At 37.5% G+C, this 26,077-nt stretch overlaps 1 protein-coding gene across 2 annotated transcripts in view; it reads left to right on the plus strand.

Moving 5' to 3' along the window:
- CDH12 (cadherin 12) overlaps positions 1 to 26,077 on the plus strand; it is a 410,196-nt gene that overhangs the window by 297,614 nt on the left and 86,505 nt on the right. For both annotated transcript variants that reach the window (XM_072411847.1, XM_072411848.1), the window contains one exon: positions 17,507 to 17,801. In XM_072411847.1, coding sequence (XP_072267948.1) covers positions 17,507 to 17,801 — 295 coding nt within the window. The remainder of the gene's footprint in view (positions 1 to 17,506; positions 17,802 to 26,077) is intronic.

The raw sequence follows: 26,077 nt of genomic DNA on the forward strand, positions 1-26,077 counted from the left end.
ATGTTAAAATATAAAAAGATTGCCAACTTTTAGTTGCTTAAATATTACAGACATGAAAACTTATATAAGGCAAAAAAACACTGATGGGCACACATTTTTGGGAGGTTTAATTTACTAATGAAATAAATAATATGCATTTAATGAACAATCACTTTTCAATATGAATATCTAGTCTAGTGCAAAGAACTTAAAGAAGCAGAATTTTCTTTGAGCAGTGCTTCTCCCTCATTTACAAAGGTCAATGAACAATTTCTTTGCTATATAAACATTTTTACAAATTACCAATATAAGCTACAATCAATCTGCTTTGCCCTCAAGCCCATGTATTGAGCTAATGTCTTCCACATCTAAAAAGAAAACTTTAAATATTGTACATTTATAAAGACCTGAAAATGTATAGCTTCTTAGTTACATAGTGGCAATAGGCCTGATTAAATAAAGCTCTCCAAGGCTGGAAAGGATATGCTTTCATCAGTAATGCTGGGTGATCCTGCAAACCTGATCTCGCCCAGGATTTAAAACATTTGCTAACAAATACCAAAAGACTTTTAAAAAATCTATTCCAGGTTTGCTGGATCACCCAACTTTACTTATGAAAGTGTATCCTCTCCAGCCTTGGATAGCTTTAATAAAGCAGGCCCATTGTGTTCATGTGAGATTTGCATGATTTAAATATGCCTGTACTCAATACACTGTATATGTCACAAAACCTACATCATCATATTTAGACCTCTAATGTTCTTCTTTATTTAGTGTGCAGTAAAGAAAAATATCTTAATAAAAAATAATCAATAGTTTGTAATGACAATCAAGGTTATTTGATATAGTTCAACTTAAAGATGTCTTTCAATTCAGAGGCATTAAAATAAAGTTTTTCTATTCATTTATAACACATTAAATGGTCTACAAGGAATTCTGATTTAGTAATAAGGTAATTATGTGTAAAAAAACTTCTTGCTAGAAATGTATTCACAATGTTGTATTACAAATAACATGTTGAAATTGCTTTTTCTGATTAGCAGTTAATCATTTTATTTACACACAGAAATGAGATCTGACCTTGTAAACTGCATAACCATATAACAATACTTGGGAATCAATTCCTTAGAGATTGGAACATTGTAACATGTTTAGTTTTGCGGTTGAGTATTCTCTATGCCTCAATTACTTCAGATCAATACACACATATATATATATATATATATATACACACACATACACACACACAATATGTATATATGTATATATATATATATATATATATATATATATATATATATATATACACACACACACATACACACATTATATATATTATATATAATAACATTTTTTTCCTAATGCTCATATACAAGTGAAACAAACCAGTGTAATACAGACATGACAGATTACCTAGTAACCTGCATCTTGGATTTTCTTAACCTTATATTAATATCATGAAGCGTAACTATGATGGTGTCTCCAAGGGTGATTGTGTTATAAATCTATGAAAAAGGCAATTGAAATTGCAATGGAAGAAAGAGCTTTGATGCCTGCAAGGTCTAAAGCAGAGGATATATTACTAATAAATAACACATTCATGTTCTGCATTCACTTGTAGAATACAAGAAATATTGATTATATGAGGATGGAACATTACGTTAGACAAAGTGGTTGGGGGGGTACTTTCATTACCACAGGGAATAACATTTTGTTTTATACATAATTAGCAACTAAATGTGCATCATTCTATGCTGGGTTGTTAACAATAATGAATGTTCCTGTTGAAATAAAAGCATTTATGTAAAAGTATGGGTTGGACCTTTTACATAAATATTAAACAAAACACAATGCTATTATTAGCTCTTCACGTCATGCAACATTTTATTATGGCACTAAATTAAAAAGAAAGTATTCAAATAAGAATTTATGTTATATATAATAAATCTGCCAACAAAAGAGCACTTACATGCAATCTTTTACCACAAAATTATTTGATAATTGTGTACACTTACTGGTGAACTCCTCCATGCATGGAAACACAACTTCAGACAAACTCTTACCCATTAACATTTATTTGTTGTTGAAGCATGAGTATTGCCATGTCTTTCTGCAACTTAAAACACAGCTTTTGGTGCCATTCACTGAAATCACACTCTTATGTGTGAACACTAGAGATCAATGCACACGGTGTACCACAATACACATATACAGTCAGGTCCATAAATATTTGGACAGAGACAACTTTTTTCTAATCTTGGTTCTGTACATTACTACAAATAATTTTAAATGAAACAACTCAGATGCAGTTGAACTGCAAGACTTTCAGCTTTATTCACTTTAATCACTTCATTTCAGGGGCTCAAAAGTATTTGGACAATTGACTCAAAGACTCATGGGCTGGTGTGGGCAATTCCTTTGTTATGTCATTATCAATTAGGCAGATAAAAGGCCTGGAGTTGATTTGAGGGTGGGTTGCTTGTATATGGGAGATATTGCTGTGAACAGACAACATACGGTTAGAGGAGCTCTCCATGCAGCTGAAACAAGCCATCCTTAAGCTGCAAAATCAGAAAAAACCCATCCCAGAAATTGCTACAATATTAGGAGTGGCAAAATCTACAGTTTAGTACATCATTAAAAGGAAACAAAGCACTGGTGAACTCAGCAACACCAAAAGACCTGGACGTCCACGGAAGGCAACAGTGGTGGATAATGGCAGAATCATTTCCATGGTGAAGAGAAACCCCCGCACAACAGCCAACCAAGTGAATAACACTCTCCATGAAGCAGGTGTATCGATATCCAAGTCTACCATAAAGAGAAGACTGCATGAAAGTAAATACAGAGGGTGCACTGCAAGATGCAAGCCACTCATAAGCCTCAAGAATAGAAAGGCTAGATTGGACTTTGCTAAAAAAAAACATCTAACAAGCCAGCACAGTTCTGGAAAAACATTCTTTGAAACCAAGATCAACCTTTACCAGAATGATGGCAAGAAAAAAGTATGGCGAAGGCGTGGAACAGCTCATGATCCAAAGCATAGCACATCATCTGTAAAACATGGCGGAGGCAGTGTGATGGCTTGGCCGTGCATGGCTGCCAGTGGCACTGGGACACTAGTGTTTATCCATGATGTGACACAGGACAGAGGCAGCCGAATAAATTCTGAGGTTTAGAGACATACTGTCTGCTCCAATACAGCTACATGCAGTCACATTGATTGGGAGGCGTTTCATAATACAGATGGACAATGACCCAAAACATACAGCCAAAGCAACCCAGGAGTTTATCAAAGCAAAGAAGTGGAATATTCTAGAATGGCCAAGTCAGTCACCTGATCTGAACCCAATTGAGCATGCATTTCACTTGTTGAAGACTAAACTTCCGACAGAAGGTCCACAAACAAACAGCAACTGAAAGCCACTGCAGTAAAGGCCTGGCAGAGCAATAAAAAGGAGGAAACCCAGCATCTGGATGGTGATGTCCATGAGTTCAAGACTACAGGCTGTCATTGCTAGCAAAGGGTTTTCAACCAAGTATTAGAAATTAACATTTTATTTTCAGCTTTTTAATTTGTCCAATTACTTTTGAGCCTCTGAAATGAAGTTCCTCACATTTGTATGCAATCTTTTTGTTCAACCCACTGAATTAAAGCTGAAAGTCTGCAGTTCAACTGCTTGTTTGTTGTTTCATTTAACATTAGTTGTGGTAATGTACAGAACCAAAATTAGAAAAAAGTTGTCTCTGTCCAAATATTTATGGATCGAACTGTAATTCACTATGATGCACTACATTATTCAAGAAGGGTCATGTACAGTACATTTAATGATAAAGAGTAGGCTACATATGTTTTATAATGCACTACAAAATAGTGTTCATCCCACTTCACATACTTTTCTTAATCTTCGATGACATCATAGTTTAGCTACAAATACAAAAACATTAGTTATATTCTTGCGACTTTTCAAAAATAGCCCACGTTTCTAAACAAAAAATAATGTATGGGGAAAAACCCTTATTAATAATAATAATAATAATAATAATTATAATGAAAGAAAGTCGCCACATAATTATAGTGCATCATTTCTTCCTGTATACCCATTTTCATTACATAGGACCTGATTAATTAAATCTTTACAAGGCTGGAGAAGATACATTTTCATCAGTGAACCTGGGTGATCCAGTAAACCTGGAATGGGGATGTTAAAAGTCAATTGCTATTTGTTAGCAAATGTTTTCAATCCTGGACCAGATCCATTTTAGGTTTTCTGGATCACAGGTTCACTGAAAAAAGTGTCTCCTCCAGTCTTAGAGATCTTTATTAAATTAGTCCAAAATAGCTGGGTTATGCCCATCCCCTTCCAGTAATTTTTCCATCTGGTCTTCATGCCAATTGCTGACACTAGGAGAAATGTGTTGGATTTGGTTGATTTAGATTCCTGTTAGACCTCCTTACAGAATACTCTGTTTCCTTCATCTGGTTTTATCCTTCCGGCTTTTCCCTTACCAACCCTTTAAATAATGTATAAGATAATCTTTACTCATCTGTTAATATCCTAGCTCTTTCCCCTTTTTTTTTTCTATATGAAAATACAGATTATAGTAAAGTGCCTCAAGGTGTTGACCTGGATAGATTTAAATTTTGCCCCAGGCTGTGAGACATTCTGAGCTTAAAGACCTTGCCTTTGGTTTTGAAACCTGACGGAGGTATGTTTGTCTAAAAAGAGTTGTTTTTTTTGAAGCTTCAGAATGATAATCTGTTTAACTAGTACTGGTTATATTTTTGCATTGCACTGCATTTAAAATAAAGCCAAGGCAAAGCTTTAAACTGATGTTTGTTTGAACTTGTGTATTGTAAGGATTCAACCTGTTACCAGGTTTTATTGCTAATCTCTTAACCTAATGTACTATATATGTGTCTGTGTGTGTATATATATATATATATATATATATATATAACATATTTTTTTCTTTCTTGTGGTTTTCATAAGTTTTTGTACAAGTGCATTCCGTCTTAATACAGTGGAAGGTAGGCTTTAAATCAAGCAAGATTTAATGCATTTCTAACATCAGTTATAAACCTTTTATCACTGATATAAAAATTACCCAGGTTTTCACTCTCTGAATACTTCAATAATTATATTTTAACCACTATATTTCAAAAATATGGAACTCATAAATGGTAGTTTGAGTATCTTTAAACACAGTTTATTGACAGCTGTGGAATACTATTAACATTCATGTTCAAAAGTTAAAGATGTGTCTTGCTACATAAACTAACTTTTAACAACAGTTAAGGACATTCCGCTTTGATTCCATATGCCACCAACTCATTTGTAAGAAATATCTATTGCAATATAATATTCTTATCCATATATGTGGGGAATATGCTAAAATTCAATTTAATGTACTAAAATTCAATTTAATGTGAACCTGTTGTCTGGCATATGCTACAAAAAAAAACCAAAACCAAAAAAAAAACCCACAGTAATTGATTTTAATTAAAAAAAGCACTAAACTTATCATACTGATCCCTCCCAGACCTCATAGTTTGTGGACGCTGAGCTGGCTTTCAGTGCTCCTTATAGTGGCTGCATGTAGAACTAATTAGAGGTATTCTTTTAAGTGAATTTCCCGCTTGTTTAAAATTTATAAACATTTATAGGCTATCCACAGGTTAGAGCTCAAATATACATTCTAGCTTTTTGGTTTTATTATTATCTATAATAATTTTTAACCACGATTATTGCTTAATATTTTTAGTACACCTCTGATACACTTTCTTCAAACATGTCTTTAAGATATGTAATAAAGCATAACTATCAGTATCATTGTCCAGTCAGTTTCGTGCCATCCCGTCTTCCTTATTCATCCTAGTGCGGCCTGGACACTTGGCATGGCCATCTTCTTCTGGGTTCTTCTTCCTACGTCACTTAATCTCCCACTGTGCCGGCATGAGATCAGATGATGAGCTTCCAGAAAATTCCCTTGCGGGATTGGCTCTTTTTTTTTTACAGTAGAGGAAAGCTTAAACATCAGGAATGCGCAGAAGGTGCAGTCCAGAACCTTCAGGGAAACCTAAGTCACATCTTTCTCAGTGGAGGGGTCTCCGCTTCAATCTAAAAAAAAGGTTTAGAAAAAAAACAAATTTTTTACCTTATATTAAAAGATTATCCTCCCTTTTATACAGTAAAAAAGACTTTCGGCACCCTATTAACAGGTGAGAGGTTCCCTAGGCTCCCTTGTACACCAGCCTATAATGTTTTAAATCTACCTTCCAAGGCCCAGTAACGATGCCCAGGACTTTCCTGGGTGATGTATACACCTGTATACACGCCATTTTATTAATCAATCAGCTTCCAACACAGCGCAGAACTCCATGAAAAAGACTGATAAAATGCACCCCCCATGTTCCAAGATGTCCGCGACCTGAACCCAGCCCAGGGAACCACTCCAGCACCAGCTTTCCCTGTTCCCACTGAACTGTCTGATCCCTCTAGGATTGCAGGTGTAAAGGTGGAGCTTTTGAAGCCCACTCATCAGGAGGCCATAGACGTCGTGGTGAGTAAAGCCATTCAGACACTACAGCAGGAACAGGGGGCACAGGCACAGAGGCTTACTGCAGCTCAGGATAAAATCTCTAGTGTAAAGGGAGTTTTTTTGTCTTCCCCAACCTGTATCATGGCCATAGAGAATTGTACTGTGACACTAACGGACAAATTGGTCCGTTAGTGTCTTTCTGCAAAGTGTTCCAGATTTCCCTCAGTCTCTAGGCCTTTCCTACCCTTGTAAAGTAGAAAAGGCCCACCGTGTGGTGCCTCCTTGCAGAAATAACAATTCACCTAGGCCGGGGATTGTGAGGACTATGCTAATAGAATCAAAATCCTACAATTTGAAGGTGTGAACCTATTAATTTTTGTGGATTATTCTCTCTAATTTTCATAAAAAAGGAGAAAATTATGCAATGGGCATTCTTTAATATACCCCCAAAACTGTTTTGTGCTGGCATATCCAGCCACCCTGTACTTTACTGACCCACAGAACCATAATTCCATCTTTACCTCATGCTGAGGAAGCCTAAAATTATATCAAGGATCTCTATCCTTCTGACTTGGTCACCTCTGCCTCCTAGAGGTGATCACATCTTGTAAACTGCCCTCCTTTTTATATCCAGGTCCTCAGTTCCATATTGTGGTGTTCCTCCTCCTAATGTCACATACACACAGGTGGTCAAAATGGTTGTATTGTAAAACTAAACATTATCATAAATTATCATTAAACAATCTAAAAGAAAAGACACAGACATAATTATACATACAATATCAAATCATTCAGATGACAGAAGTGATAACTAGTTACATATAAAGACCAATAACTCCAAACTTGTACATTATTCAAAATATGCTTATAGAGTATCTTAATCATTCACAGACCATTGCCACTCATAGCCATGTAAATCTATAGTTAAATATCTAATAATATGTGTTTAGCTTAATAATATATCGTATTAATCATGTGTAGAAATATCTGGTTTTGAACATAAAAATTGGGTGGGGTGAAGTAAATATAAATGATCAACTTACATTTACGATCTCTATCAGGATCCTATCTCTCCCACGGAAATACAGCCATATCCCACCTTGCCAATGGCAAAGCTTTTTTTTATTTTTTTAAATTATTGAAAAGGAAATCTCTAATGACCTCTTTGCACTGTATGACACAATGTGGGACCAGGGTTGTTATTTCCCATTGGGTAGACAGGCACACATCAATGTTCTCTTGAAAAAGGGGAAGGACCCCAGATACTTAAAATTGTAACGCTCTATATCCTTAATATTTATCGATGCTAAGATTCAAGTCCAAGATTCTAGCGGAAAGAATAGCTTTTTTGCCTTCTCTCATCACAAGTTGGTTTTGTGAAGGGTAGAGCATCTCCAATAATTGGCAAGTGCTGGCAACGTTAGAACATGTTAAATTGCATCCAGATATGAATAAAACCAATACTGCTACTGGTGCTGAATAAAGCTTTTGATAATATTTAAAATTCACCACAATATGGGTTTTCGTGGTTTTTTACAATTTCTTTTAACCCTGTACCAATCCCTGGTGGCTAGGATGTCCACTCCAGTTTTTTTTTTTTTTTTTTTAAACATTCTTTATTTAAAATTTTTATAAAACAAGATACAACATACAGACTCATCGTGAAATAGGCGATATTATAACAACTAATAGTAAGCGAGTGATACAAGTATCATGAACAAAGCAACAAAAAAAGGAAAATACAGAGTCAGTCATAATAATGAGACATTGAACAAGTATAATCCACATAGCTCCAAATATCGTTTGCAGAAGGAGAGATTGGAAATTCAATAACAACAACAACTTAAATTATGTATTGAAGCACAACAGTATAACTTATGCTTGTGGAGGTGGTTGTGTACCTAGGTAAAAAGGCAGTGGAGTATGAAGAAAGCGCAGGATCCCGCGGAGGGACTCTCCCTGTCAGTACCTTTGAAGTACATAAGGGTATACCCAAATATCAGATTGAGGAAATCAGGTCCCTGTATTCAGTGGTAAGGAGAAATTGAGACCAATAGTACCAGGTAAGTGCAACTTTCCCGCCCGTGCCCCTCACCGTGGAGGTGAGGTCCTCCATTCGATGAATTTAACCGCAATGGTGGCTCGCAGTGTATCTAAAGAGAACCTATCGCCCTCAGTGAGAGAGTTAAGCGCCGCCACAAGGTGAGAAGCTAGGGAGGATTGAAACGTTTTATAATAAATCAAAGGGAGCCCATCCGGTCCTGGAGTTTTCCCCACTGGAGTGTTTGTGATAGCTGCCCCTAGTTCCTCAATCGTAATGGGAGCTTCTAATATGTCCCTTTCAGAAGAAGAAAGGGAAGGCATCCCACTTACCCTGAGATAATTTTGAATCGCCTGTGTTCGTCCCTCAGGTTTCTGGGGGGAGGAAGTCTTGGAGATGTTATATAATGAGGCGTAGTATTGGCGAAAAGATTCTGCCAACTCTTTAGTATAGAAAATTTTTCGTCTGTAATTGTCCGTGAGAAAGGAAATGAACGACCGGGTTTTCTGGGTACGGAGAGCGTTAGCTAGCAAGCGTCCGCTTTTGTTACCATGTTCGTAAAACATTCTCCGACATTTAGTCAGAGCGAATTTCGCCCTGCCCAGACAGAGTAGAGAGAGTTTCTCACGGGCAACACGGAGTTCTCCACCCACCGTAGGGTCAAGGGAAGATTTGTGTTTAGCCTCTAACAGTGCTATACACTGTAAGGTATCTCCTATTTCCTTCTGGCGGGCTCGTTTAAGTCTCGTTCCATGTTTAATAAAAATTCCTCGAATAACCGCTTTATGAGCCTCCCATAACAAGGTTGGGCCGATTTCAGGAGAGGCATTAGTCTGGAAATAATGAGAAAGTTCAGAGTTTACATCTGCCAAAACAACCGTATCTTGTAGGAGGGATTCGTTTAGACTCCAGTTCCAAGATTTAGGATGGGAGTAAGAAAGTTCAACAGAAATGGAGACCGGCGCATGATCAGATAAAGTAATGGACCCAATGGAACACGAGTGTATCCTATGCAATTCCGAGTGAGGGATCCAAAAATGATCAATCCGTGAATACGAGCTGTGGGGGGCGGAAAAAAACGTATAGTCTCTGTCCTTAGGATGTAGAATACGCCAAGCATCTAAGAGCCTATATTGGGACAGTACTTTTAAGGGTTTACTGTTAAGCCGGTGTAAGTTGGGGGTGGGGCCTCCACCAAAGGTATCCACTGAAACATCAGGTGAGAAATTAAAGTCCCCGCCTAGGACCAGGACTCCCTCTTGGAAATATTCCAATTTCTGGAGAGTGTTACTGAGAAAGGCAGCCTGCCCAATATTAGGGAGGTAGACTGTGGCCAAAGTAACCATGGAGCCTCCCAAAGTCCCCTTAGCAAAAACATACCTGCCCTCTGAACAGCTTTGTAGTTCCTGAAGTTTCCATGTTACAGAAGATGCTATCAAGATACTCACTCCTTTAGATTTGGATATAGCAGAACAACTATGATATGCTGTCGGGTATCTCCTATCACTCAGTCTCGGGAGTCTGTCTGCTCGGAAGTGGGTTTCCTGCAGAAAGGCTACCTGTGCCTTTAACCTATGTAATTCTGCCAGAATGGATGAGCGCTTTTCTGGGACATTTAGCCCCTTAACATTGTATGTGACAACATTAATCTCACCCATTATGGCAGAGAAAAGTTTACTTTACAAGCAAGTAAAGTACACAAACAACAAAGAAAGCAAAAGCAAAAGATAAAGAACAAAAGACAAACAACAATTAACAATAAGCGCAGATCAGCTGCGCAGAGTCCCTTGGAGGGGGAGGCTCAGGTGGTCAGGACAGAGTCCCCACCACCCGGGCCAGGCCTATCATTACATGCCAATAAATTAGAAGTTGGATGAAGGCAAATGTAAGCAGTACGGGGGAGGGTACTTTTAAACTTCAACATTCTCCAAAGAATAGGTCAGTATCAAATTTAGTTACAACCAATACAGTAACAAAAATGGACAGTGTAGAATAAAACAAGGATCTTACAGACTGTAAATCTTCACGGGTCAACCCGCCAATCACGTCAGGGAAAGGAGCTATGAGTCTTTCCAAAGGTCACTTGATCGCGTAGGCTACAATCTCGCAGGAGCCTGTGATGTGTCAGGGTTCGGGTGAGAACTGGGCTGACTCCTCAATTGGTGTCTGTCAGGATCCGCTGGGGGGGCTAAAAATGTGGGGAGCAAGGGCCAATCTGGCAGGTCCACATGAGGAAGCTCAAAAGTCGTCAAAAAGGCAACTAAGTCCCCCAGTTCCCGAAAGGTGGAAGATTTGTTTCCCTTGTGGGCAAACAGTTGAAATGGAAAACCCCATCTATATTTGATGTTATTCTCTTTCAGCAGTCTTAAGAGTGGCTTCAGAGCCCTACGCAGTGCCAGGGTATTACGGGAGAGATCCGTTAGGAGCATGATGGGTCGATTGTTGAAGGTGAATTCTTCTTGGGACCTAGCTTCCTGCATAATACGCTCTTTAAGTTGGAAAGAGTGGATTCGGCAGATCACATCACGTGGTCTTTCTGGATCCGGATTCTTTGGGCCCAAGGTTCTGTGGATACGATCTATTTCTATGGCATCATCTCTCGGCCTCCTTAAGAGCTCATTAAACAGAGTCGTTGCCGCTGTATGTAGATCTGTTGGTTCGATTGTTTCCGGGAGACCCCTGATTCTGATGTTATTGCGACGGCTACGGTTTTCCAGATCATCCTGATGATACAAAAGTTGTTGCAGTATCCGGGAGTGTTCATTAAGTATGTGAGCGTGGGATTGAACATGACTGCGTAAGTCAGCCGTTGTTCGTTCGACCTCTTCTATTTTCGAGCCAATGTCTGATCTGAGGGAGGATATTTCCGAGCGTAGAGATGACTGAATGCGCTCAAGGTAAGTTTCAAAGTCCGCTTTTGTTGGCAGAGACTTCAGATAGGCATCTCTATCCCAGCTGTCCGTAGGGTCTATGGATAGCTGTGATGGGCTCCTCGGGCTAGTGGGGCTCCTGTCATCGCCCAATAATGTGGGGAAGTTAGAGGTAGAGTCTTCCTGGATAAAGGCGGGAGAGTCCAGACCGGGCTCAGAGGACAGTGTCGGATTAAGCCGTGTTGTAGGGCCCCCTCCACTCGAGCCAGGAGTTTTGGAGCGGCCAAAAAATGTTCCAATTTCCCTTTTTTGGGATGATTGACTATGTGGTTTCCCCTTCCCCATGTTGCAAGAAAGGGAGAGAGGTGGGCAGAGATTTGCAATGGAGAATGCTGTATTTGAGGGTTACGCAGGTATAATATCCCGAAGCGTTAGCGTATCATACATCCAGTTGTAGGGCCCAACAGTGGTGGGGCCTCACATCCCAGGGAATTAGTAGCACATAATAGGCATGTCTTCCAGATCTCTAAAGTTGAGGGAACAGAAAAGCAGTGGAAGATTTAGCAAACAGATGAGACCATATAGGGGGCAGTATTTCCAGAGCAATATGCTGTGGGGCCTAAGCGGCCTTCGGTTTCCAGGGTAATGCAAACAGGCCCAGTCTGCCAACAAAGAACCAGATTGATCTGCTCAAAAGATACAGGATGATTAGACAGAGAGTGTTATAATGTCAACCAGATTTAGTACTCTTTCTCTAATTGGAACGTCTCTGGATGCTGAGGTTGTGCAAAGTGTATTATCATGGGGTCAACATGGCCGTCTTGTATTGTAGAAACCAGTCCTTTAAACTGTATGTCGAAGATTTAAGGTGTTAGGTACAAACCTTCAGGGCAGTTAAAGATTAATCAACATTTGCTGCATAACCAGGGAGCAGGTATATCTTCCCTTCTCTTCCTGAGATGAATGTGGATGTAATTGTGATTTGCATAAGGAGCCATGCGGCCAAGATGGCCGATTGCACTTTCAAAGTTAGACAAATGAGCAGTGTCCTCTATAAATAAAATATGCAAACTGAGGCGCAGTATGGTACAAGGCAGGGTATAATGTAGGATAATCCCAAACCCCTTCCCTCTGTGAGGATGGCGATGGATGCAGATTCTCAAGTTGTACTGTGCATAAGAAGCCATGCGGCCAAGATGGCCGATTGTACTTTCAAAAGTAGGTAAATGAACAGTGTCTTCCACAAATACAGTAATCAAGCTAAGTAGCAAAGTAGTACAGGGCAGGGTATAATGTAGGATAAACTCAAATCCCTTCTCTCTGTTAGGATGGCGATGGATGCAGATTGTCAACTGAATCTGGGGTCGCTTGGATAAGATTGCAGTCTTATGTCTCAGATCACAAAGCAATTCTCAGGGCCTCAGAAATAAGCAGGAGTAGTACAGGGCAGAATATAATGTAGGATATTCCCGGATCCCTTCACTCTGTTAGGATGGCGATGGATGCAGATTATTAGGTTCTACTGTGCATGAGGTGCCATGCGGCCAAGATGGCCGATTACACTTTCAAAGGCAGCTACAGGAACAATGCCTTCCACAAATGAAGCAATCAACTAAGTAGCCAAGTAGTACATGGCAGATTATAATGTAGGATAAGTCCAAATCCCTGTGCTCTGCTAGGATGGCGATGGATTCCAAATATTAGCTGGACAGGGGGCCTCTTGAACAAAATGGCCACCAGAGTTTACAAAGCAGAAGGTAGCTCTCAGGGCCTCAAAAGTACCAATCTTTGAAGAAAGAACAATATTCCTGCTTACCCACACAGAGGGCAGGGTATAGTGGCTCCTGTATCTGCAAGGGCTGGCGGGATGAAACGCCCGGCCAGCTCTCTCTCCCGTGGATGTCAGCAGCTGCTGGCGCCGGAAGAATCCTCTGCACTGCGGGGAGCGGTGTCAACTCCCTTCCTGCCCGCCCGCACTCGATCTGCCCGCCCTTCACTCTCCGCCGGTTCCTCCAGCATACACCGTGCCCGGGGAGCAGTAAGATGCTCCGCCCGTAGCAAAAGATCTACGGGTGGAAGCGGAGCTCGGTGAGTTTGCGGCCGGTCTTAAAGACTCCTCCCCCCGAAGTCCCCCCCACTCCAGGTTTTTTGTCTACGCCCACCGACCTGCACAGAGGCCCTAGGCAGGGTTCCCGGCTGTCACCTCTGTGGTTGAATTTAGCTTTAGAACCCTTGGTTCATCTCAGAGAGTGCCCCTGATTTACATAGAATTAAGTTCCACAACCAGATTGCGAATTGAGTATTTTCTGAAGATGACATTGTATTGTTTGGTGTCCATCTCGAGATGTGCTGACTATACAATCAATAGGAAGATACTTTGGTACTTAGTCTGGTCAGTTTTCATGGTAGTGAAATTCTTCCACTGATTCCTTGCAGATGATTGGATGATCCCCAACTTCCATATACCATTTAATTACCCTACCCTGCTTTCTAAAATCCAACAAGAACTTAAGCAGTGGGAAAACCTCAGTTTGTCTTTTTTTGGTCGATACAGTAAAAAGTGTGATGATAAGTCAGTCTTATTCAGATATGATAAAATTATACAAGTTATGTATGATATCTGCTTATATACATATATTTAACTGTATCTTAACTCTGTGGCACTTCAGTTTTTTTATTAGTATCATACATTCTATATTTGGTTACTAAAATACTGTTGCTTTTTCTCTGGTATACCTTAAAGAAACTCAAAACACACAACCTACTTGTACCCTTCTGTAAGAGTAAACTTTGTTTTATGGTCAGTCTGAACTCAACAGTAACACTACTTGGGACACTTTTCCACAGATCCCCCCTACCATCCCTCCCTTACCCCTTGCTACTAACACCCGCAATTTTGTTGGCAATACTATCCTCAGAGGCTTTGCAATTAAAAGGAAAATAATTGGCTTTTTATTTGGAGAAAAATATGCTTTATGTTTGTTTTCCTTAGGTTTAACTTAAACGTAAACTGAGTCATGTGATCAATGTTGAAACACTGTTATAGAATATATAAATGCACATGGCATATACAGTGTTGATATACTGATGCAGAATATTTTACATCTGTGCATGCACCTTATAATACAACAGCATGTAATATACACCAAAAGCAAACATCGCCGACAGAAAATGTGACAGTAAACAGGTTATTTTGTTAATAACCATTTCTAATTATACTGTTAAAAACAGTTTTCTACTATGCTATTGCTTTTTCTAATCTTCTCTACCAAGCATCCAATCTTACTGAAAGAAGCTATAAAAGAGAGCATACACTATAATGCTGACTAATCACATTCATTTATGGTCTGTGTAAACAACCATTGTGACTTCAAAGAGCTTTCCTTAAAAAATATATTGAAAAAGGGATGAGTCTGGAATAAAATATTAGTTACTTTATAAATACTGTTATATACCAAATTTCCAGATGCTGAACAGAGACACTGAGTGCATGAGTGATCAAAGTGACAGTCTATTCCAGAATGATGAAGCAATTTTTCACGTATTACGGCATTTATCACCTATCAGTTATGTATTCAAATTGAATTTACTGCTTGTCAGCTAGGTTAGCATGATAAATTATTTTCTGTGCAGAGTACTGTAACTTTCAAGTATAAAGCTATGCATTAAAAACCAAATAAAAAAAACCTATTTGAAGAAAATAACATCTCTTCCCAAGTCTTATTCTCTAAAGTAATTGCAAAAAGAGTTGTTTATTACTCCTTTTATGGCTTTTATTATTTAAATAAATGTTATGACATTGTGGTATAAAGTCTTAAAGTAAAAAAAAAAAAGATATTTAATTTTCTCTTCTTGCTACATTCCTTTACATTATACTGCATAGTTGAAACTGAAATAATTCAGTTTTAGGTTAGTTTGTTTTTCTAATAATAAACATCCAAGCAGCAATGGTGAGCATGGGATTTAATAGTACAAGTGGTGCCCAAACTTTTTTCGTCTGGGAGCTGCTGTTGACATTGAGATAAAACTCACGGCCACGGTGCAAACAAACATTAAAGATGTGTTTAAAATAAATTGAAATGTTTTTAGTTCCGGTAACATACAGTACATATACCAAATAACAGAAATGACAAATCAAGAATTTTTACACTCAGCATTTGATGCTCATTTTATTATTAAAAGATACGAAACTAGAACTATCACACAGTGCTGGCTGTTCATATATTGCTCCCCGCTCACCATTCCTGTACCAAAGAGCAAACTGCAATGTCTGCAGATTTAACTCGAGGCAGCAGTGAGCAGTACTGAACATCTCCCCTAGACAGGGTTCCATGGCATGAGGAACGGGTAACCGCACCACAACCTCACCGCCAGTCTGAACGCACCCTTGAAGTTTTGTGAAGGAGTTAGTATATATTTGGGGCACCACAGTACAGACCAAATTGAAATTGACAATTAACCCTAATGCTCATTGCAATGGAAGTGGCCCCAGGGGTCCCTAATATGCAAAACTCAACTTGGGGACCCTGATCTTGAAATAGCCCCCCCTTAATGTGCAAATAGCCCTGATTGGTAATAGGATTTTATGCTTGTGACTCTGTATCTGGCAATTTAGGTATGTTTAGGGGGCCTGAGTTTAGTAAGAGCTCTCAGGGTTTCCTGTGTACCCTGAAAATGTCATGTTTCTATGACAATCGGTGAAGGAGATATGAAGATTTATACATGGGGATAATCAGCTGTCTTCTCCCCCCACCTTGTAACTGTGAGATAATCCCAGCAGCAGCAGCATGAGGGCTGTGTCTGTGTCCATGCTGCTGCTGGGATTATCTCACAGTACAAGGTAGGCGGGGAGCAGACAGCTGATTGCCAGGTCTATAGGACACACCCACTCTCAGGGAGCTAACACTGAGCATGCCCATGAAGCTCCCTCTCCTGGTAGCACAATCTAACTAACAAAGGTGTTAGAGTAACAAAGGTGAAGTGTGCCCCATCCCCTGTAAGACAAAGAGCAGAGAGGGAATAAACAGAGGGTCAGATCTTGCAGCTCCAAAGGGCCCACAGGCTATAGGTTGGACACCCTTGTAATAGCACATCATGAGTTAAACAGAAAATAATGATATAGTGGGGGCAGATGCATGTGCAGAGGCCTTTTTTATTCATTGGTAATACCCCTTGAGCCTTCTTTCACTACTATTCATATATATTAATGTAAATTTATTGAAAAAAGTTCTCATCAAGGAAAGAAGTTTAGTTTGATGAAGTTAGACTTAAAAATTAGGATAAGAGAATAAATTAATTCAAATCAAATTGAATCTGCTAGAATATCAACTTTTTTTGTTGTTGTTGTTGCACGTTTACATAACACATTGGACCTGATTTATTAAAGCTCTCCAAGGCTGAAGAAGATATGCTTTTTTTGGTGAACCTGGGTGATCCAGCAAACCTGGAATGGATTTTTAAAAATGTTTTGAACCCTGGACCAGATCCTTTCCAGGTTTTTTAGATGTTTGAACTTAACTAATGAAAGTGTATCTTCTCCAGCCTTGGGTAGCTTTAAAAAATCAGGCCTATTGATGGTATTTCAAGCAAGACCTATTTTCTCCAGTAATACCCCTGTAACAAATAATTTTGTCCCACCCATGTAAATATACCATATCCGATGGATCATGTGCTGTAAGATATATCCCTGAAGTCTCACAGTCTGATTCTAGCTGGATTTTACTTACTTTACTTACTTACTTTTAAGTTTTTAGTTAAAAGTAGAATTAGGTCATTTTCAATTGGAATTCTGGTACAATGGTATTGTGGCTTTAGACCTCAGGGAGTCTTAAATCTAGAGATTAACCTAGCGAATTTCTAAGATAACAGGTAAAAAGTGTATTTATTGAATATTGTGGTTTATTTTAATTAGAACATAAAGAAGGAAGCATTAATATAAAGGAACTCACATATGATTGTATAGAGGGTAAATACATTTAAAAAAATTAAAGGTAATTAATATCAATATCATTTATGATAGTTAAAAAGCAAATGGCTCCTGTACAATGTTTTTTTTTTCTTTTTTCTTTTACAGCTTCACTCTGACTTGGACAAAGGAGTTGGATCAGTGAAATACACTTTGCTGGGTGATGGTGCTGGCACAATATTTACTATTGATGACACTACAGGTGATATCCACGCTATTAAAAGTTTAGACAGAGAAGAAAAACCATTCTATACTTTACGTGCTCAAGCTGTGGATATTGTCACTGGAAAACCAGTGGAGCCAGAATCGGAGTTCATAATAAAAGTTCAGGACATTAATGATAATGAGCCAAAGTTTTTGGATGGCCCTTATGTTGCCAGTGTTCCTGAAATGTCTCCAGTTGGTAAGTGGAAAATGAATTTTATACTTAACACTTCATAAAACAATATGATCAGAATCTGATTATTTTTTAACATTACTAAACAACATTAAGACACTGAAATTGTGGTTATCGCAATCTACCTAGGAAAGGGTAATGTTGTGTGTAAAACACATTTCTTGGTTCTCATTTTATGTCATTGTTTGTCACACTGTGTAACAAGATATTCTACATTTCAGTAAAGATTTTCTTCCCAAGTTTAAATGTCGAAGTTGAAATATCACTGATAAGTACAAGATGCTTTTAGCTGTACAAAATAACCCTGAAGATGAAAGAAAAATCACAAACTGATCATCTAAGTACAGTTTAATTTGTTGTTTAGGAAAGGAAAAGAATATTTTTTGCACTCACAGAATATAAATTTATTTATAAGAAATAGAGAATTCAAAAAAATCATATTGATTATAGTAATTATTACAAATTAATTGCAGACATATGTTTTGCAATGTTTCATGTTGTCATTTGTGACTTTAGACAATTTTTGTTAGAGTTTTTACATCAGGAAATATGCCAAAAACATCATATTTGTGGTCAATATATACTTTTTGGTTTTTAAAGTTCAAGCTTATACATTGTTTGTATTTTTTTATTATTGTATTTAAACATTTTTTTTTACAAATGAATGTTTATTCATGGACTACCACTGGACTAGCCACCTTTCTGCTACAGGGAGGCAGTGGGGTTGTTTATAAATAATATGCAAATAAAAAAGGGGGTTGGATAGAAACCTTTTTTAAATTTAGGGGAAAAAAGATACCTATTCATTTTTCATTATAGGCAGAGCAGGTGCCAGGCAAGGAAGCCAATGGCATATGAAGTATATGCAAATATTTTAATTTGACTTTGTCACTACTAGATCAAAACAAAATGTGCAAATATCCCTAAAGGATAAGTCGATAAATCAAACCTTTTTGGAGGCTTGTGTGTTAAAAAGCCACCACAATGATTTTTTTGGGCATCTTTTTCCTGGGCCCTGACTTTAGAAAATGCATACTGGCTTTATGAATAAATATCTGAAGCTAAAACGTAGTTATACTAAATTAATTATTAAAAAGTTATCTAATACATTTTTGCGTTAAGTGATAAAAGTTATGTAGATGGAATAACCCACATGTGTAAGATTAGTGTCTGGAAGAAGCAGAGTAAATGAAAGCAAATTTATGTAATGGTATGTAATTAACGATCTTGAAATTTATTTTACACACAGGTTATAAGGCTAAGCATGTGTGTTCATTAAAAACATTGGTTACATACAACAACTTCTGCCTCTGGGGGACACAATAATGTGGGCAATATGATTTTATGTATATATATATATATATATATATATATATATATGAAAAATTGCTTCAAGAATTATTAAAATTTATGGGTATTTTAGGCACTATTGAACTTTAATACTGGACAGGTATGGTGAACAGGAACCAGGCACAGCAATAAGCAGTTCAGTTTGAGTTTATTTACTAAGCCTATACACAGAATAACATGCCAAATAAACAGAACAATAAAACAAAACCTGGCCACTTGGCCTCTAACTGACTGTTAGTTCCCTCACTAACAGTTCTGGACATACTACTGCTGTGCAGGACCCTAATACCCTAGCAGTACAGTTTTTTCCCCAAAACTCTGTTTTTACTCACAGTTTCTCCTTGAACTCCTCCCAGCTCACAGGTTAAAACCTGGAACCCAAGAAAGAGCAGGCTGGGAGTTTATATCCACAGTCTAGTTGCCAGGATGGGTTTCAGCTGGGTTTCTTAATTATCCCCAAGCCTCTTTTAGATCCCCCACCTGGCCAAGAAGCCCATTGTCCTATAGCATGTGTACTCGAGTTCCACCATCTGGACAGAAAGAAAACTGCCTGATCAAACAGAAAAGTATCCTGCATATTGTCTATATCTTGGACAAATATAACTATTGTCCTGGATACAACCATGTGTTTTTGTTGGCCAGCTATTACAGCAGTTATAGATACTTTATAAAATAAGGTATTTTCAGATTCAGTTTGGTATCTGTGGCCACATACAATGTTTGACCAACAAGATAAAATGACTGAGCCTAATTTACGAAAGCAAATGAAAGACAGCAGTAACAGAAAAATACCAAATGATGCTTGTATTATGGGTTTACGTGCACACAATCTGACTGGCGCACTAAGCAATGAAATCTGTGTGGACCATGTAAACCAGCATGTCTGAAAACTTCATGAAAAAAATCAGGAAACTATGGTTATTTATCATTGGAATCCCCATTCCAGACATCAGTGTATGTGCACAGATGTATGCCTATGCGTACCGTTCACAAATGCTTTTCACATATAAAGTGGGGTTCTAGTATTATATAACAACCCCTTTAGTAATGCTTCTTTTTTCACACTTTTGGTCTCCCTAATGGTTATTGTTTTCATGGTTGAACCTCCATAGTCTTCCTAATCCATATATAGTGGGAGTGCCCTAAAATCCATATACTTTAGATTTAGCTTAATTTGTTGTCTGTTGTATTTTACAGAGCAACCTATGCTCCATTGAAAAATACTAACTCCTAACAATTTTTAAGATAGGCCAGTCACCTTTACTTTTCTGAATACTAGAAAGACATTTGGTAAGGTTTGAAGGCAGCCTTCTTCTATTTTGGAAATAAAGAATTACAGGTACAATTATCAATGAAAAGCTTACGGTTATTCTTAGTGATATCCAAACTAAGTGTATTTATTATTTGGACTCTGTTAATCAAATACATCTGCCTAAATTTATATTACTGAATGTACTGGCTGGCCTACTGTTAACAAGCTCCGCTTTCTCCTTCGCTCTTTTTTCCTTTTTTCCATTTCCCTGACACAGCTTTTTTTCCTCCGCTTTTCTTGTTCCCTTCTTCCTTTTCCCTTCTTTCTTACCATTTCCTTGAACCTTTTCATAAAGTCTCAGCAGCTTTCCTACCCATGGGGCTTATAGGTAAAGCTATAGTGTAAATGATAGATTTGCAAATTTTACAGATTTGTATTACCATGCATTGCAGTTATTATCTGCTACTTTTTCTTGGACATAGCATAACTATATTTGCTTATTTAATCCTTTTGCCTACTCCTTAAACAAATTACCCATATTTCCCTTTAAAATGTTTGCTGGAACCTTTTCTTTTCTTTTGTGCTATGTATACTGCTCATCTTCTGTTTTTCTCCAGTCTCTAAAACTCATAAACCCTTTTGTACAATTGCTGTTTTTAGTGAAAATGCAGTTATAGTTGTTAAAATATTTTGAGTGTTTTTTTTTTTAAGTAACTGTCTGATTTGACTGATCTGTCTGATTTAGTCGTTGCTGTAAGTCTTTTTTTTTTGCTCACCTTACTGCATTCATGCCAGTGCCTTTTTTTTTATCAACAGAGGATGATTTTATTCATGACAAAGTTCTTTGAATTCTTTTAAGGTACTTCAGGCACACATCTCTGATCATCTGCCTGGGCTCAAAGAAACACATTCTCCTTGCTTTGCTGGTATAGTGAATGATGTAGTTATTGATGGCTATATCTTGCACACTGAGGTGGTTGAACACCTGCAGGGTATATTTCCATTGTATGAGAGAGTCATGCTTGCAAAGATGGACTGTTTGTTTTTTTTTTTATTCTAGTATTTTTATTAAAGTCCAGGAAAGTGTAATAGTGCCGTCTAAAACAGCATTCCGTTGTTAAATGCTTTTGCTTTAGTTTCAGGTAGGAAGGCTGTAGCTTTGTTACTTTGTAAATACAAAAACAGCTACATTCTTTTCAGGGTCCAAACACATTGATGTATGGCTTTGTTGTTGTTTTAAGAGTTTTAGTTGCCTATTATGAGGGAAATGTTTGTTAAGTATGAATATTAAAAAAAACAAAACCAGTCTACAGACACAACGGCAAACAACAATTGCCACAGCAATATTATCAGTACTATATTAACAGGCAACATTGCTCCCTTTCTAAGTAAAATACTGCATAATTGTGCATAATCACTGAGATATTTTGACAGTGAGGTAAACATGTCGTATAAGTAGGGCAGTGGTCTTTACTAACCCAGTTGCTAATACGTTGCCACCAGCAAAAGGTTTAACAGTGTGACAAAACTGATGAGATATACTTGTTACGCTATGCTGTTGTGTTTTATACTGTATGTACTCATATATAAACCAAGGGACCTGTTTTTATTTGAAAGTACATGAAAATGCTTTGACTTGAGTGTAAACCTGGGGTAAAAAATGCAGCCATCCTTTCTAACACTCATGGTGTACTATTTTTAAAACATTTATTTATTTTATTTTGTACTTTAAAGTTGGGTATAAAGAGTCACTTTGCTCATGAACCAGAGACAGGCACAGCGGAGATATATGACTCAAATATAATCTTGGAATATTTTTTAATACTATTTTAAAGATAAAAAAATGATGGTTTATACTCAAGTATATATGGTAATGCATCTTTAATGTAAAAATTTGGTTTACTATATTAACTTAATCAGCTTCCAGAAAGAATTGTAAAGCTGTCCCCTGCCCCTTTCACTGAAAACACTGCATGATGGAGTGGGAATAAATTAGAAATCAGAGGTTTCAGAAGAAGTGTGCATTGCCATTGGTAGAACTATTGCCATGTTGTTAATGCTTTTTGTTAGTAAGCTCTGTAAGGTGGCCTAGTGGGAAATTTAGTAATGCACACCACCTATACAAAACCACAGTGGCAGTAATATTAAAAGGCTAGTTAGCTGATCTCTGAAGCAACACTACTAACAACCAAATCATGCTTCTAAAAAATTATATTATATATTACATTATATATTTTTAAAACCTGTGCATAGAGAAATATGGAAATTGCAAATTTTCCATCTGAAAATTCCTTGGCTGTCATGCTGATTAAACTGCATTATTCATTTTGAGTCCCTGAATTGAAACAAGAAGCAAAACAATTAGGAGTTCTTTTTTTATTCAGACTTTCTAATTTGCAGTCTTCCTTATATACCTTTGTTTACCGTCTGATGGCCATGCTTTCTTTAATTTTGGAGATGAATTTGGATGTGCAGTTATACAATGAGAATTTGGGGGTTATGTTAAAGCTGTCATATTTTAGTAATTGTTTTAATGTTTCTAGCATATAGATACTGATTCACACCAAGTTCAAAAATAGGTTAAAGCCATGACAAAGCACTCCTGTATCCTCCCATTTATTACAAAACTACTTTACATACTTTAGGTATGGGTAATATTACTCTGTCACACTTACCTCTTCCTCACTAAAATGCAGGCACCACTGACCTGCGCATGCAAGCATTTCTGACCTTTGGCGTGCCTGCTCTTACAAGTTTTATCAGTTTCGCCCTTCCGGCCGGCCAATCAGAAAATAGCCTCTTAAACATTCTTGGTTATTTAGCTAGCTCGGACACAGCACTCAGCGTTTGTGCAACGTGTCTCTACTAGTGCTGAGCCCTTAGCTCTGCTGAGAAAGTTCCTGTACACTGATTGGTAAATTCAATGTTTCCGCTGTCCAGCTCCTGTGTTAATCCCTTGTTGCCCAGTCGTTTTTTTCCAGCCTATTTTTTGTGCTGTTCCAGTGTTCCTCTCTGTCTGTAGTTGTTCCAGTGTCTCCAGTGTTCCTTGTTTCCCTAGTGGCCCCTGCGTCACTGGTGTCTATTTCTTGGATCCCTTGTATTTGACCCCTGGCTTGTCACCTGACCCTTCTCAGGGCTCACAGCATTTCTGTGCAAGCTGTAGCGCCCCTCAGTGGCTCTGTCTCTCCAAACGTGACATACTCTACAATATGTTTCCTTTTGGCAGGGCCTTGTCTCCACATTGCACTAAACCACTTCCCACATCCTGTATGATGTTATATTATCATCATTCACACTTGACTTAACTGTATCCAAATTGGTATTATTAGGGGAAATTAGCTATATTCTGTTGTTGTGGAGCTAAAATGTCCTTTCTCAGTGTCTAGCTTCTGTCATGTTTGTGATAAGGTTATCATCCCATTTTTGGAATTTTTTCTTCATAATTATATATCACTCTTTGGTCATCACATAAAACCTATTAAAATACTTATAATACTTATATATATAATACTTATATTTTGTACATGCTTTTGCTCCACAAAGGATTGGCAGAAAAGTATATTATGCTTTTGCCTATAAAAAAGGAATACTTACTAACTACTTATTTATTAGAAAAGATAGGAAAATGAGAAACAAAGTGTATCAAGGGGAGTAACTCAAAAATTAGACAACATTTAAGATCATTCAAGTTTTTGATTGCAGTAATAAAATGTTCTAGCACAAAGTAAAATGCTGACATATACAAATTAGGTTTTAGGCTTATCTTTACTTGCAGGGCATAAAGTGATCAGCCAGGAAAATAAATCTGGTGGGTTATCCTTACATATCATTAATGCATTATGATAAAATCCTGACATTATAAATTAGACATTACAATGTAAAAAATGTGCAGAACATTTTGACATTAGCTGCCAAGTTTATAAATATCATCCTTGAGCTAAATTATTTTACTTGTGTCTATGTCAAAAGCAAAGCTTTAAAGTTTTCATTCAATTTTGGTTAATTTTCAATTTTCTAGTCATATTTGAAACTTTTACCCTTGGTCCCTAATGAAAGAATTACTTTAACATCCCTAAACCTTCTTTTATATTGAGGAGTAAACCACCTTTTCTCATCCTATTGTAATTTTCGGTTTCCTATTTATCAAGAAAGTAATGCTTTAATGGAAATTTCACTTACATTCCTTACTTTTGTGCCCTTGAAACAAAATTTCCAAACATTCTGTTAAACTTTTCTGTCCTATCCTTCCTGTTACCTTTATCACTACAGTCCCCCAAGGTTTTTAATCCCCGATGAAAATCAAGCAAATACCAGCAGATGATATTGAAAATGTGTGGGTGGAATCATGGCATACAGGCACTGGGGAATGAGCAAATTTTTGGTAAATACAGTGGATAGTACCTGCTATAGGATGGGGGGATGGGTAGTAGATCAGGATCACTTTTATTGGTGGCTTTGATACAATAATATATGTCATCTAAATCTGTGACAACTTGGGTTTACCGCAAACTTTATGTATGCCAAGTCTGGAAAGTTCACAAGCATTATTTGTTCTCTTTATTGTTTGTTGTATCCCCCACATGCCTTTTGCTTAACTTCAGTCAGGTGAGTCCAGTGTCATTAAATCCTATTTTAGTCTATTCTAATTTTAGATTGCAAATAATAGAATATATGTATTAGGTAAAGTAATAATTATATAAAACACTATAAAACACTATGAACCTGACCTGTCAAGGCTGAGGAGGATACACTTTCATCACTAAAGCTAGGTGATCCAGCAAACTTGGAATAGTTCTGGACCAGGATTCAAAACAATTGCTAGCAAATAGCAAATGACGTTGAAGAAATCTATTCCAGGTTTTCTGGATCACCCAGCTTCACTAATGAAGGTTTATCCTCTCTAGCCTTGAAAAGCTTTATCAATTCAGGCCCTATATCGGAAGAATTCTGCTGAAAATATTTTTATCATCACTAGGTTGTTTTTCCTATTACACCCTATTACCAGCACACATGGTCTATATAATTATTGTTTTGAAAATGACAGCCACTGAGTTGTATTCTTAGCTGTTATTTGCCTTGGCTTTGATCTGTACGTTCTCATTAATACTAGTTTTTGATAAACTGCTAATCTGCAGAAATATGTGGGTGAGAAAAATCAATCCAGCTAACTCCTATTAACAGCATCTGGTTTCTTAATTATGTCCTTCCTGGTCCTCCCACAGGGCACTCTTTTCTTTAAGTAATAGGCTTTATTATTGCTTAATAATACCAATTTCAGCATTCCTAATAAAGCCCCACAACTCATTACATTATGGAATAACTCCATCAGTCATTTGACACAGGTGGGAAGGTGTCCTTGTTTCACAATTACTTTTTTCTATTCTTGATGCAGATGAGAGGAATACATTATTCCCCGCTGCTGATTTGTGTTGCATGTGATTATAACGATGATTGCTGCAGTCTCAACTCTCTAAGTTACAGAACAAAGAATTTGTTTGCCCACTGAAATATTCAAGAACTATGTTTCCTTCTACCCATTTGTCCCAAGCACATAATATTTTACAGCATATTAATCAATATCAAGGCACCTTAATTAATAATTAAATTATGTATCAGTATTGCAAGCTTAGTAATGATATACATGTATGAGTTACTGGGCAAATAGGGATCAAGTGGAGCA

This window comes from Pyxicephalus adspersus, chromosome 5 (genome assembly GCF_032062135.1).
Source record: "Pyxicephalus adspersus chromosome 5, UCB_Pads_2.0, whole genome shotgun sequence".
In the NCBI taxonomy this organism is placed as follows: domain Eukaryota; kingdom Metazoa; phylum Chordata; class Amphibia; order Anura; family Pyxicephalidae; genus Pyxicephalus; species Pyxicephalus adspersus.